The following is a 12,915-nucleotide window of genomic DNA, read 5'->3' as shown; positions in this document are numbered from 1 at the left end:
ATGGCCCTCTAAAAATTTATAAGACCTCTCTAATAGCAAGTAAAGCATAGATCACAGTTCAAATATTTATGAGCCGGCCCCCCAAGGGCAAATTCCCCACCCCCTACAATTCCGGCCCCCACTAGCTTAAAATCTTGAGTCTGTCCTTGACTAGACCTATCTAAAAAGACCCATAGTTAGCGAAAGACCAAAAAAATTATTAGCACAAGTATGTTTTATATGACAAATTTTCTACACTAGACCAGGGATGGACCCAGGATTTTAAGCTAGTGGGGCCAGAGTATAAAGGGAAAAAAAATCCAAATAGATATTCATATAGTATTAAAAAATTATAAATACACAAAATCATTGTTTCTAAATACATTAAAATGCAATCATCTACCAACAAAGACAAAAACAATTTTTTTTTAATACTAGGCTGGTTAGGATTTTTGTGTGTGTGGTGAAGTTAGAGCATTCACAGTGATCATACTAAAAATGTAGCTTTTAGTACCTTAAAAAATTACTTTATCTATTTTACCACCTCACTTTTATTGATAGTGCACCCAATATCAAATGTTCTATTTTTTTATTACTTCATTTAAAATAATATAAATAACTCATTAAAATAATAAGGAAGAGAGAGAATTTGAGTTTTTTAATTAAAAGAAGAACTATAATCTTAATAAAATATTGTATTTTATTTTTAATAACTTGCTATAGTCACCAGGTATTTATATCAGTTTACTTTAGCTGGGAAAAAAAAATTAGCTTTAGCTTCTCCAATAACACATTTTTCTTTTTTGGTGGTAAAATAGTTTTTTTTTTTGCTAAAATACAATTATCATTGTGAATATTTTTATTGTTTTTGTTAAGTTTTTGAGTTGAATAGTTGCTATTTGGATTAGGCTAGCTAGACTAATTAAAAATAAGGGGGCCCAACTTCAAAAATGAAATACAAAGTACCTAAAAAAACAAAAATATTGGACCCGGGGGCTTGGGCCCCACCTGGGTCCGTACCTTCACTAGACCTATCTAAAAGGATCCGCTATTTCATATGCTAATAATTTTTTTCATGTGGTAATAATTTTTTTCGGTTAGCAGGTCCTTTTAGATAGGTCTGGTGTAGAAAACATTGAAGGGCCTAGGAAGGTCCCATAGTGCATAGTTACCGCATATTCATTGATAAGGACAAAAATGGCATCATTATTCATGATCAATGAATATGTGGTAACATGTGGTAACTAGCTTATTCGCCTATATAAACCCATAATCCACTTCAAAATCTCACTACCATAAACCCAAATTAAATTCCCACCAATGGAGTCTTCCTATTGGGCTCTTTTAGCAATGGCATCCCTAGCAGCTTTAGCTTTCCTCTCAAAATTATTATTACCCTTCAAACGCAACCAACTAAAACTTCCCCCAGGTCCCAAAACTTGGCCTATCATAGGCAATCTAAACCTTATCGGTTCTCTTCCACATCAATCTCTTCACAATTTGGCCCAAAAATATGGACCAATTATGCAACTCAAGTTTGGATCCTTTCCTGTTATGGTTGCATCATCTGCAGAAGTGGCAAAGCAAATCCTGAAGACACATGACCATGTCTTTGCTTCTAGACCCCAAACTGCTGCTGGTAAATATATCACTTATAACTATCTCAATATTACATGGGCACCTTATGGACCCTATTGGCGTCAAGGGCGTAAGATTTTCCTCTCTGAGCTGTTTAGCTCAAAACGACTCGAAACCTTTCAATATATTCGTGTTGAAGAAATGCGAGCCTTTGTGTCACGCCTTGGCACCTTGTCAGGGAAGCCAATTATGCTAAAAGATCATCTCTCCCGTCTTACTCTAAGCATTATAAGCAGAATTGTATTGGGTAAGAAGTATTTTAGTGAGTCCAAACATGAAACTTCGATTGTGACGCTTGAAGAATTTCAAGAAATGCTAGACGAGGTGTTCTTGCTAAATGGGTGTTCAACATAGGGGATTGGATACCATGGCTCAATTTTTTGGACTTACAAGGGTACGTGAAGCGAATGAAGGCCTTAAAGAAAAAAGTTGATCGATTCTATGACCATGTGTTTGATGAACACAAAGCAAAGAAAGAACGAGTGAAGCATTTTGTGCCAAAGGACATGGTGGATTTATTGTTGCAGCTAAGTGATGATCCTGATCTTGACGTTAGGTTAACCTATGAGGGTGTAAAGGGTTTCACTCAGGTACTACTGTTACCTTTCTATTTCAATTATTATTATTATTATTTTTTTCATCTCTTGTTTGACTCGGGGAAGGTATATATGTGAACAAAATATATGTTATCCCACTAGTGAATTACATAAAGGACAAATTTTTGCAGTGTCCTATACTTTTCTAGCTACGATTATATATTGCAAATCACACAATTATATATTGTAATCCTTCAGGATTCTCAAAAAAAAAAAAAAATATATATATATATATATATATATTGTAATCCTTTACAGTTTCTAAACCAATCTAAGATTAATCAAAATACAAATCATTCTATATAGTTCTTGTACAATATTCCTTTACAGTTCTCTAAACCCATCTAGGATTCTTCAAAATGCAAAACATTTTATATAGTTCTTCTACGTGCAACGTTACATGATTGAATCATTAGTTATGAATCAAACATACACTTCTACATTTAAATTTACAATTTTTATCCTAAACTACTAATGAATAAACAAATGAAAACATTAAACTACAAAAAAATAAGTATGAATTTTCCAAACCAATTTCATTGCCCACAACCGATCGGTATCCCACAAAGGTCTCAAACCTGCCACCAACCAACAGAGCAAGCTACAATCAGAAACACAAAACCCAATTCCTTCTCTCAAACCACCAAAAACTTGACCTTTGGCCAATGTCCCTATCAAAATGCAACCAAACCATAATCCCAAAATTTAATTCTTCTATATTATCATAACCTTCTCACTAATTACAACTTGTCACACATTTTTTTAAAATTTTAAATAAAGTAACTAAAGTTAAAATGGAAAAAAAAAAAAAATCAAATAAATGACATGTTATAGTTTATGAGGAACGTAAAAATGGAACACTCCAAAATGGACAAATGATTTTACTCACCAACCATTCGAGTTTTAAGTTTCAAGTCCACCCCATCAATTGATATATATTTTTGGTTTTAATTATGTGCATCAAACTCAGGACCTAATAGCTGGGGGCACAGATACCTCTGCAACGACTGTGGAATGGGCAATGTCTGAACTTTTAAATCAACCACACCTCATACAAAAGGCAATCGAAGAGCTCGATGGAGTAATTGGAAGAGAGAGGTGGGTGGAAGAGAAAGACATTCCGCAACTTCCATATATTGATGCAATTATGAAAGAGACAATGAGGAAACATCCTGTGGTTGTATTGCTTGCACCACATTTAGCACTTGAAGATTGTGATGTAGCTGGTTACAAAATCTATAAAGGAACTAGAGTCTTCGTAAACGCATGGAGTATTGGGAGAGATCCTTCACTGTGGGATGCACCTGAAGAGTTCTATCCAGATAGGTTCTTGGGGAAGGATATTAATGTGAAGGGACAATATTTTGGACTTTTGCCATTTGGTTCAGGGAGGAGAATGTGCCCTGGCTACAGCCTCGGACTAAAGATGATTAGTTCGAGTTTGGCTAATCTGTTACATGGATTTGAATGGAAATTGCCGGACAATGTGAAGCCAGGAGACTTGAGCATGGAAGAAGTTTATGGTTTATCTACTCCTAGAAAGTCCCCACTTGTTGCAGTCCTAAAGCCTCGACTTCCACTCCATCTATATTAGACTATTAGTTGTAACTTCCAGCATGAATAATCCAGCTTGTTTTATTTTGAGCCAAAATAAAATCTTGTTCCTGTGTGTGGCATAATCGATTGTCAAATCAGTTTGTGATGTTGATATAGCTAATTCAGCATCCAAATGTTATATATATATATATATATATAATCACTTTTTGATCAATTTCCTACTTGGAAACACAATGGATAACAAGCTTTAAGAAAGAAAGCTCGTTAATTAAAAGGCTCAATAGTGTGACTAGCAATAATGTATTAAGAAAAAAGAAAAAGAAAAAAATCCACATATATGGCTCAAAGTAAACAAAAATGACCTAATCTTATCTCTCAAAGACTAGTATAGTTCTTTCAATATCCATAACTTCAAAAGACTCAAGTGTGGCATAAAAATAATTTTTTTTTTCTTGGCCAAAGGAAAAATCAATAAGATTACAACAAGAGAAATATGTTATGCACTTCCAAATGAACTTTAAGATTAGAAAAATTAAATAACCCGTCAAGCATAATGATTGGCTAGAAATTCATAGGGGTTACAATCTCCAGATTATTATTTTCAAGATTTTCTATTCACTTTTACCCTTCTACAACAAGTTGTGTCTAAGTGGTTACGTGCATGCGCAATGAATATTGAGTGTGAAAGTGGTGAATTTCCTTATGCAAGAGTAGTATAATGAAATTAAAACTTAAACCTCAAGCTAGGCATTTTTTTTTTTAAGAACAACTTTAAAAAATAAAATAAAAGAAATATAGAAATTCATGTACACTCCCCCAAACCCAAGCCAAACATTGTTCTCATTGTTAAAAATGATACTCTCAAATATATGCCTAGAAAGATATGAGAGCAAGATATGGATATGCAACATGAGAAACAAGTATAGTGTTAGTAAGGTGGAGAGAAGAAGAAGTACCTTATCAAGTTGATTGTTATAAATTTTAATTCATGCCAAATATCAGCCAGGAAAAAAAAAAAAAAGAACTAGACAAGAAAATATATACAAGGACTAGTCTAGAAGCATAAAATAAACAAGAAAAAGATGAAATTTATTATATATATTTATATATATATATATTTTAATCCTAACTACAAATAGTAAAAGTAAAAATTCAATTAAGGTCTAATTTATTTTCCTAACCAAGTCCCTGACAATGGCGCCAAAATTTGTACTGAAATATAGTTTGGCAAGTGCGAGGTTGAACCTACAAGGACTTGTATGAACAAAAGAAAATTAATCAAATCTTAACAAAATAAATCCTAATCTAGTTTAATAAAAATTGGTTGTTTTGAAATTGAATAAAATAAACAATCAGTTAATCTAAGCAAAGATATAATATATCATGGAAGATATCCTCATTAAAATCTCTAGTTTAAAATTTAAGGTATACTCTTCTTCACTTCCTAAATATAAAATCAAATTATCAATTATGTTCATTGACAAAGAAATTACATGAGATAACCAATTTTAAAATCAAGAAATAATAAACTAAACATTCATTCAATTAAGATAAATCCTAAATCATGAGAAAAATAGAATTGAACTCATATTTGAGAATCATATATTAGTCAATTAATATAAAGCAAAAATAATTAAATCATTAAAGAGCAGCCATTATGCGAAAAATCAAATCTCATAAATAAATAAATACCGATAATCTTTAACAAAGTTTTATTGTTAACCTTAATTGAAAATTTAGTTACTCATGGTAATTGAAATAAAATGCAAAAATAAAATACTAACCTGAGCCTTTATATATGAGAAAAGTTGTTTGACACTATGACATAGTCCTAGTTAAACTAGGAGTTTTTAGGTTTGCAAGCGACATGTTTAGCACGTTAAACTTGGGTTTCATTTGGTAAAGTCTTTTATAGTCGAATAGGAGATCTGAGATTTGCTCTCCACCTATACCAAAAACTAATTAATTTTTTAGTTTGATGATAAAAAGTAATCATCAAGAGCGGACATCATAGATTGAAACTAAAAAAGAAAAGAAAAAAATTTGGATCTCACTTTTTATTCTTGATTCCCCTTATACGGCAATTATAGCCAGACCTTGGCTACATACGCTAGGGCTGTTTCTTCTACTTTGCATAAAAAAGTTAAATATCTATTCGAAGGGCGAGTTTGTGAAATTCGTGGAGATCAATCCTCGGCCAGACAATGCTTGGTGGCTGCCATCCAGCACAAGCCCGAAATCGAGTCCTCGGCCAGGGCCGAGGGAGGCTTATAGCAGTTAAAAAGTCGGGTATCGCCCGTCGAAGATCTAGATGAAAGTGTTAGATGTGAAGATTTAGTAAAAGTTCTAATTGGGGACAATCCTGAAAGGTTCTTTCAAGTCGGATCTCAGATGTCTCTACCAGAAAAAGAAGAGCTAATTGAGTTCCTTAAGAGAAATCTTAATGTATTTGCCTGGAATGCTTACGAAGCTCCAGGAGTGGATCCAAAATTCATTTGCCATCATCTGAGGGTCAACCCACTGATTGTCCCCAAGAAGTAGCCTCTTCGGCAATCATCTAAAGAACATGCAGATGCAGTCAAAGAAGAGGTAATGAAGCTCAAACAGGCTGGAGCTATTAAAGAAGTTTTTTTTACCCCGAATGGTTAGCAAATACTGTGGTGGTGAAAAAGAAGAGCGGGAAATGACGAGTCTGTGTAGATTTCACTGACTTAAGTAAGGCTTGTCCTAAGGACCCTTTCCCTACACCGAAAATTGATTAGCTAGTAGACACCACTGTTAGCCATCCTCGGATGAGTTTCTTGGATGCTTTCCAAGGTTACCATCAAATACCGTTAGCCCTAAATGACCAGGAGAAGACCGCTTTTGTTACTCCTATTGATAATTACCATTATAAAGTGATGTCATTCAGTCTGAAAAATGCAGTTTCTACTTACCAAAGAATGATGACAAGGATGTTTGAGTCATAGCTGGGCAAAAGTATTGAGGTTTATATAGATGACATGGTGGTGAAAAGCAAAGTCATTTCCGAGCATGTGAAGGACCTTGATAACACTTTTGAAATCTTAAGAAGGCACAAGCTACGACTTAACGCTTCCAAATGTTCATTTGGTGTAGGGTTAGGCAAATTCTTGGGTACATGGTAACACACAGGGAAATTGAGGTTAACCCCGATCAGATAAAGGCTATTCAAAATCTACAGCCTCCTCGGAATCCTAAAGAGGTTCAGAAGTTAACAGGAATGACAGTTGCCCTGAACCGATTCATCTCTCGGTCCGCAGATAGGTGTAAACCTTTCTTCTCACTGATTAACAAATGGAAAGAGTTTGAATGGACTGAAGAATGTGCTTCGGCCTTTCAACAACTCAAAGACTACTTGGCTCGGCCACCAATCATGCCCCGTCCTGAACTAGATGAAGTCCTGTTTGCCTACATTGCTGTGATACCCTATGCCGTAAGTCTAGTACTGATACGAGTGGATCAAGGCATGCAAAGACCAGTTTACTATGTGAGTAAATCTTTACATGAGGCTGAGATCAGGTACTTGCCGTTGGAGAAAGCTATCTTGGCAGTAGTACTCGGAACACGAAAATTGCCTCATTACTTCCAAGCACATACGGTCGTCGTGCTTGCATAACTCCCGCTTAAATCTATACTTCGAAGTGCCAACTACATAGGAAGAATAGCCAAGTGGGGCACTATCCTGGGGGCTTTCGATATTAAATACATGCCTTGCACTTTAGTCAAGGGGCAGATCTTGCAGATCTGGTGGTTGAGTTCACGAAACCTAGTTTAGAAGAAGTAACGGCAGAGAAGGACATGGATAGAAAATCGGTTGGCATGATTTCTCAACAAGGCCCTCCCATTGAGAAGTGTATGTGGACGGCGCAGCAAACCAGAAAGGTTTTGGAGTGGGGCTAGTGTTGATATCCCCCGAGAGAATCATCATTGAAAAGTCGTTAAGGCTTGATTTCTTGGCAACAAATAATGAGGCAGAGTACGAAGCCCTACTGATGGGAATGGCTATGGTCCAAAGAATGGGAGAAAAGGTAGTGGAGTTGTTCTCGGACTCAAGGTTAGTTGTGGGTCAAGTACAGGGTGAGTTTAAGGCGAAGGATAAGAGAATGCAGGGATACTTGAGCCGAGTTAAATGTCTGCAATCAGAATTTGAATTTTTTAGTTTGCTGCACCCAGAAGTGGTAATGCACATGCTGATTCTTTGGCCACACTCGCTACCTCTTCGGCGCAAAATTTGTCGAAAGTTATCCTCGTCGAGGACTTGCATGGGCCTACCGAGGTAAGAAGAGATGTAATCCAAGTTCACCAAATTAGAACCGAGCTCTGCTAGATGGATCCGATAGTTAAATTCTTGAAAGAAGATATTCTGCCTGAAGAGAAGGGGGAAGCTAACAAAATTCTGAGGAAGGCAACTAGATTTTGACTATCCGAGGATCAGAAATTATACAAACGCTCTTATTCAGGACTGTACCTATTATGCATGCATCCTGAAGCGGCTGAGTTGCTACTAGAGGAATTGCATGAAGGAATCTGTGGGAGTCACACTAGAGGTAGGTCTTTAGCTCACCGAGCCATTACTCAAGGTTATTGGTGGCCGAACATGCAAAAAGAAGCCCATGAGTACGTTAAGAAGTGCGATCAATGTCAACGATTTGCGCCGAACATACACCAACCAGGTGAAGTCTTCAACCCACTATTTAGTCCATGGCCATTTGCTCAATGGGGCTTAGATATAGTGGGCCCATTCCCAAAAGCCACAGGAAATAGGAAGTACCTTCTGGTCGGCACAAACTATTTCACCAAATGGGTTGAAGCTGAACCTTTAGACAACATCCGAGACATAGATGTGCAAAAATTTGTATGGAAGAATATTATTACTCGTTTCGGAGTTCCTCATACTCTCATCTCTGACAATGGCCTGCAGTTTGACAGCAAAGCATTCTGAAATTATTGTAGCGAACTGGAAATCGCAAACAGATACTCCACCCCTGCCTATCCATAGGGGAATGGACAAGCAGAAGCAGTTAACAAAATCATAGTTAATGGATTAAAGAAGAGATTAGACGAAGCGAAGGGCAAGTGGGTGGGAGAATTGCCGCACGTACTTTGGGTTTACAGAACTACTCCTCGCAGATCTACTGGAGAGACCCCCTTCTCGATGACTTATGGGGCCGAAGCTGTCATCCCTTTAGAGACTGGATTCCCAACTCTAAAAACCAGCTCGTTCAGTCCGACTGGCAACAATGAGCTACTAGAAAGGAGTTTGGATTTGATTGAGGAAAGAAGAGAAAATGCAATGGTTCGATTAGCACATTACCAACAAAAGCTCAAGTAAGGCTATGATGCCAACGTAAAGTTAAAGCCTCTAGAACCTGGTGATTTGGTACTCAGGAAAATTGTGGGCATTACAAAAAACTCAACGTGGGGGAAGTTAGGACCCAATTGGGAAGGGCCATATCGTATCACTTCAAGGGCTGGCATTGGAGCATATTTCCTAGAAGATCTAGATAGTAATGTGATACCGCACCCTTGAAATGTAAATAACCTTAAAAGGTACTATTATTAATAATTTTCTTTTCAATCACCATGACAATTCGCCATCCTTCATGGTTCTATAAATGTTTAAACTTAAACTCAGTCATGTCTGTAGTCCTCGGACCAGATGATTTGGGTTAGTTAACACTCCTTAACGGTTCTATAAGTGTTTAAACTTAAATCCCGTCATGCCTGTAGTCCTCGGATCAAATAATTTGGGTTAGTTAACACTCTTTAACAGTTCTATAAATGTTTAAACTTAAATCCAGTCATGCCTGTAGTCTTCGGACCAGATGATTTGGGTTAGTTAACACTCCTTAACGGTTCTATAAGTGTTTAAACTTAAATTCAATCATGCCTGCAGTCCTCGGACTAGATGATTTGGGTTAGTTAATATTCCTTAACGGTTCTATAAGTGTTTAAACTTAAACCCAGTCATGCCTGTAGTCCTCGGACCAGATAATTTGGGTTAGTTAACACTCCTTAACAGTTCTATAAGTGTTTAAACTTAAATCCAGTCATGCCTGTAGTCCTCAGACCAGATGATTTGGGTTAGTTAACACTCCTTAACGGTTCTATAAGTGTTTAAACTTAAATCCAATCATGTCTGTAGTCCTCAGACCAGATGAATTGGGTTAGTTAACACTCCTTAACGGTTCTATAAGTGTTTAAACTTAAACCTAGTCATGCCTGTAGTCCTCGGACTAGATGATTTGGGTTAGTTAACACTCCTTAACGGTTCTATAAGTGTTTAAACTTAAATCCAGTCATGCCTATAGTTCTCAGACCAGATGATTTGGGTTAGTTAACACTCCTTCATGGTTCTCTAAGCGTTTAAACTTAAATCCAGTCATGCCTGTAGTCCTCGGACCAGATGATTTGGGTTAATTAACACTCCTTCGCATGCTTGCAGTCTTCGGACCAGATAGTATAGGTTAGTCAACACCTCTGTACAGTTATTGTTATTGAAGTTTAACTTTGGAATGAGTCATGCCTGAAATTCTTGAATGTATTTAAATTAACTTTAACTTATGATAACATTCTTTGTGCATGTTTGAAAAGACCTGTGAAGCTTTTATATCACTCATTGCATTCATTACTTAGTAGTAATTCTTATACAAACTGCTCTTTTCAGTACCAATTTTTGGTTATGTACATTGTCAGCATGATATGGTAGTTATGTTTACCTATATTACCATAATTACAAAGTACAGTTATTTGCAGCAGAAGTAAGACATAAGATATGCAAACACCAGAAGTAAAAGGAAAACTGTTTCATTGATCAAAAGAAGATAGTTTACAATCCCTTACATAAAAGAAAAACAAGTACAAGTACCAAAAAAAAAAAAAAAAAAAAAAACACCTAAGGCTATGTTTGTTTCAAGGTGTTGGGTGTGCATTGCTCGGGAAAAAGTCTATGATTGCGAAGGTAGTTCATGGTGATGGAACCCATTGGAAGGGTTATTCCTCCTTCAATGAAGGCCATCATAGGGATTATGACTTCCCCCTCTCTTCAGTCAGTTAATATGCGCTCCGGATGGCAATACCTCAGATTTACCCCCTGCGGTATGCCATAGGTCTACTTAAATTCTTCTATTAAGGCAGGACTATCGACGAGATATTGAAATCTACCCATTTTTAAGAAATACTCGAAGTAATAACCAGGAGATAGGGGTTTGAAGGTTGAGAACCCTGGCCGATAAGAGAATGATGAATTAAGGATGTCGACGGAACTGGAGAATGATCTCTGAACTCGAACTAGACTTTTTGTAGATTTTGGGAAGTAATAAGACAGGTGATTGAAGAAGATCGAAGGATTTGAGTGCGTGAGTTCGCTGGGTAGTCTGAGGATTCGTAAGGTAAAGAAGAAATAACCTCCTCTGAGGGCTTATATACAGGGATAGGTGAAAGGATGTAATTCATCCCGCCCAAATCTCGAAGAAGAGCCATGTCCGTTAGATCAATGACCCACCGTTGGATGCAAAAGACAAAACGCCACCTGGAGTAATTAATACAGTGCTTTGGGATTACGGAAATGACAGCGGCAATGATGAAGCGCATGCGTCTATGCCTACACACGTGCAAGCTTGGATATTTATGTGTTTTTTCAAGCTTTTTACTGTGTGACATGTCAAAATCTTATTTTTTCTCCTCGGATGCGAGGGAAAAATTAAAATTTTGAGGGGCTATTGTGGGGGGAAAAGTCCAATCTAATGTAGTAGGCCTAGGGCCCTATTTGAGTACTACTGTGTGTCCAAAGAGAAGGAACCGGTTGAGATAAAGTCCATCTAGAAGAAGGATACCTGAAAACGAAGGAGGAGTACAATCCGAAGAGGTCACCAGTGTTCCGAAGAGGTCCTACTCCTCAGATACGAATAGTATTGATTAATCAAACGTGTGGAAGGTCCGAATGATCTTCCTAGCATCCCCAATGATCAAGATAAGTTCTGAATATATCTGGAGATGATAAGAACGAAGAAATATCTAAAGGAAAAGTTGCTACCACCGTATTAAATGCACTGCAGCAATTTTTCTGGCCGCATTTATCTGGAGAAGACCCCTGAATAGTGTAACCTCAGCTACCGCCACTCATAAAAAGCTAAAGAAGATACATGACATGACATACACTCAAGTAGGTACCCAGATGAAGAACAAGAGGACGATGGGGATGAGGGGAAGGATACTATATAAAGAAGAAGGGCTCCTGATGGGAAAAGGGAAAAAAAAGAAAGGAGAAGAGAAAAAAGAAAGGTTTTACTACAGCCCTAAGAATTGTAACCAGTATTCAATTTATCATAAGTCTCTTCGGACTTCAGCTTAATTGATCTTTACGTGTATTTTTATGCTGGTTTATACTTGGATGTTGTGATCAACCGTTGTGAGCTCCACAGTCAACCTAGCTCTATCATCCACACTCTACAAATTTATTGTTTTGGGCTTGGGCCACAAATCCTAACCCTACAAATAGTTATTCTTTAAAATGAGGAATCATTATTCCTCTCTAAAAGCGCTATATTTCACTTAAAAAAATTATTTTCACATGAAAAAAATTTATAAAATTAATAAAAATATTTTATAGATTTTTTGATGCAAGAATTTGTTTTCAAAACATCTTTTTTGATTAGTTAATTGCATACTTAATGATAAATTTTTTAATGAAAGTGGACAAAAGGTCTGAATTGAATAACTTCAAAACTTAAAGAACTTAATTGAACAAAAATAAAGTTAGAAGATAGAAATGAATTTCAGTCAAATTTAGTGGGTGCACTTTACATTTCAGCCTAAAAAAAATTATAAAAAAAAGTTCTCACATAAAAAATCTATTAAAGTTTTTTTTTTTTTTTTTTTTTTTTTTTTTTTTTTTTTTTTTTTTAGAGTTTTTCCACATGAGAACAATTTTTCCAACAACAATTTTTTAACAAAATTAGACCGAAGACTTGAATTGAATAAATTTAAAACTTAGATGACTCAATTGAATAAAAATAAAGTCAAATGACTAATATGAATTTCAATTAAACTTAGAGGGTGCAATTTGCATTTTAGTTTTTTTTCTTCTTTAGTTTCTACTTTTTTTTAGGGTGGGGGGTGGGGG

At 36.2% G+C, this 12,915-nt stretch overlaps 1 protein-coding gene and 1 long non-coding RNA gene across 2 annotated transcripts; one reads left to right on the top strand and one right to left on the bottom strand.

Annotated features, from left to right (window-relative positions):
* Window positions 1–1,249: 1,249 nt before the first annotated feature.
* On the top strand, window positions 1,250–3,892 carry LOC111993013 (trimethyltridecatetraene synthase-like). Its single transcript, XM_065777382.1, is given in 3 exon segments — window positions 1,250–1,957; window positions 1,960–2,207; window positions 3,184–3,892. Coding segments are annotated over 3 exon segments (1,530 nt in total). The 5' UTR covers window positions 1,250–1,299; the 3' UTR covers window positions 3,808–3,892.
* LOC136069162 (uncharacterized) lies at window positions 2,501–3,205 on the bottom strand. The gene is made up of 2 exons (XR_010630417.1): window positions 3,103–3,205; window positions 2,501–2,791 (listed from the first exon to the last, which is right to left on the bottom strand). It is a non-coding gene; the product is annotated as an uncharacterized LOC136069162 (long non-coding RNA).
* Window positions 3,893–12,915: the final 9,023 nt, after the last annotated feature.

Source organism: Quercus suber, unplaced genomic scaffold (genome assembly GCF_002906115.3).
Source record: "Quercus suber isolate HL8 unplaced genomic scaffold, Cork oak 2.0 scaffold_154, whole genome shotgun sequence".
NCBI lineage: Eukaryota > Viridiplantae > Streptophyta > Magnoliopsida > Fagales > Fagaceae > Quercus > Quercus suber.
This window is presented reverse-complemented; position numbering and strand designations above follow the sequence as displayed.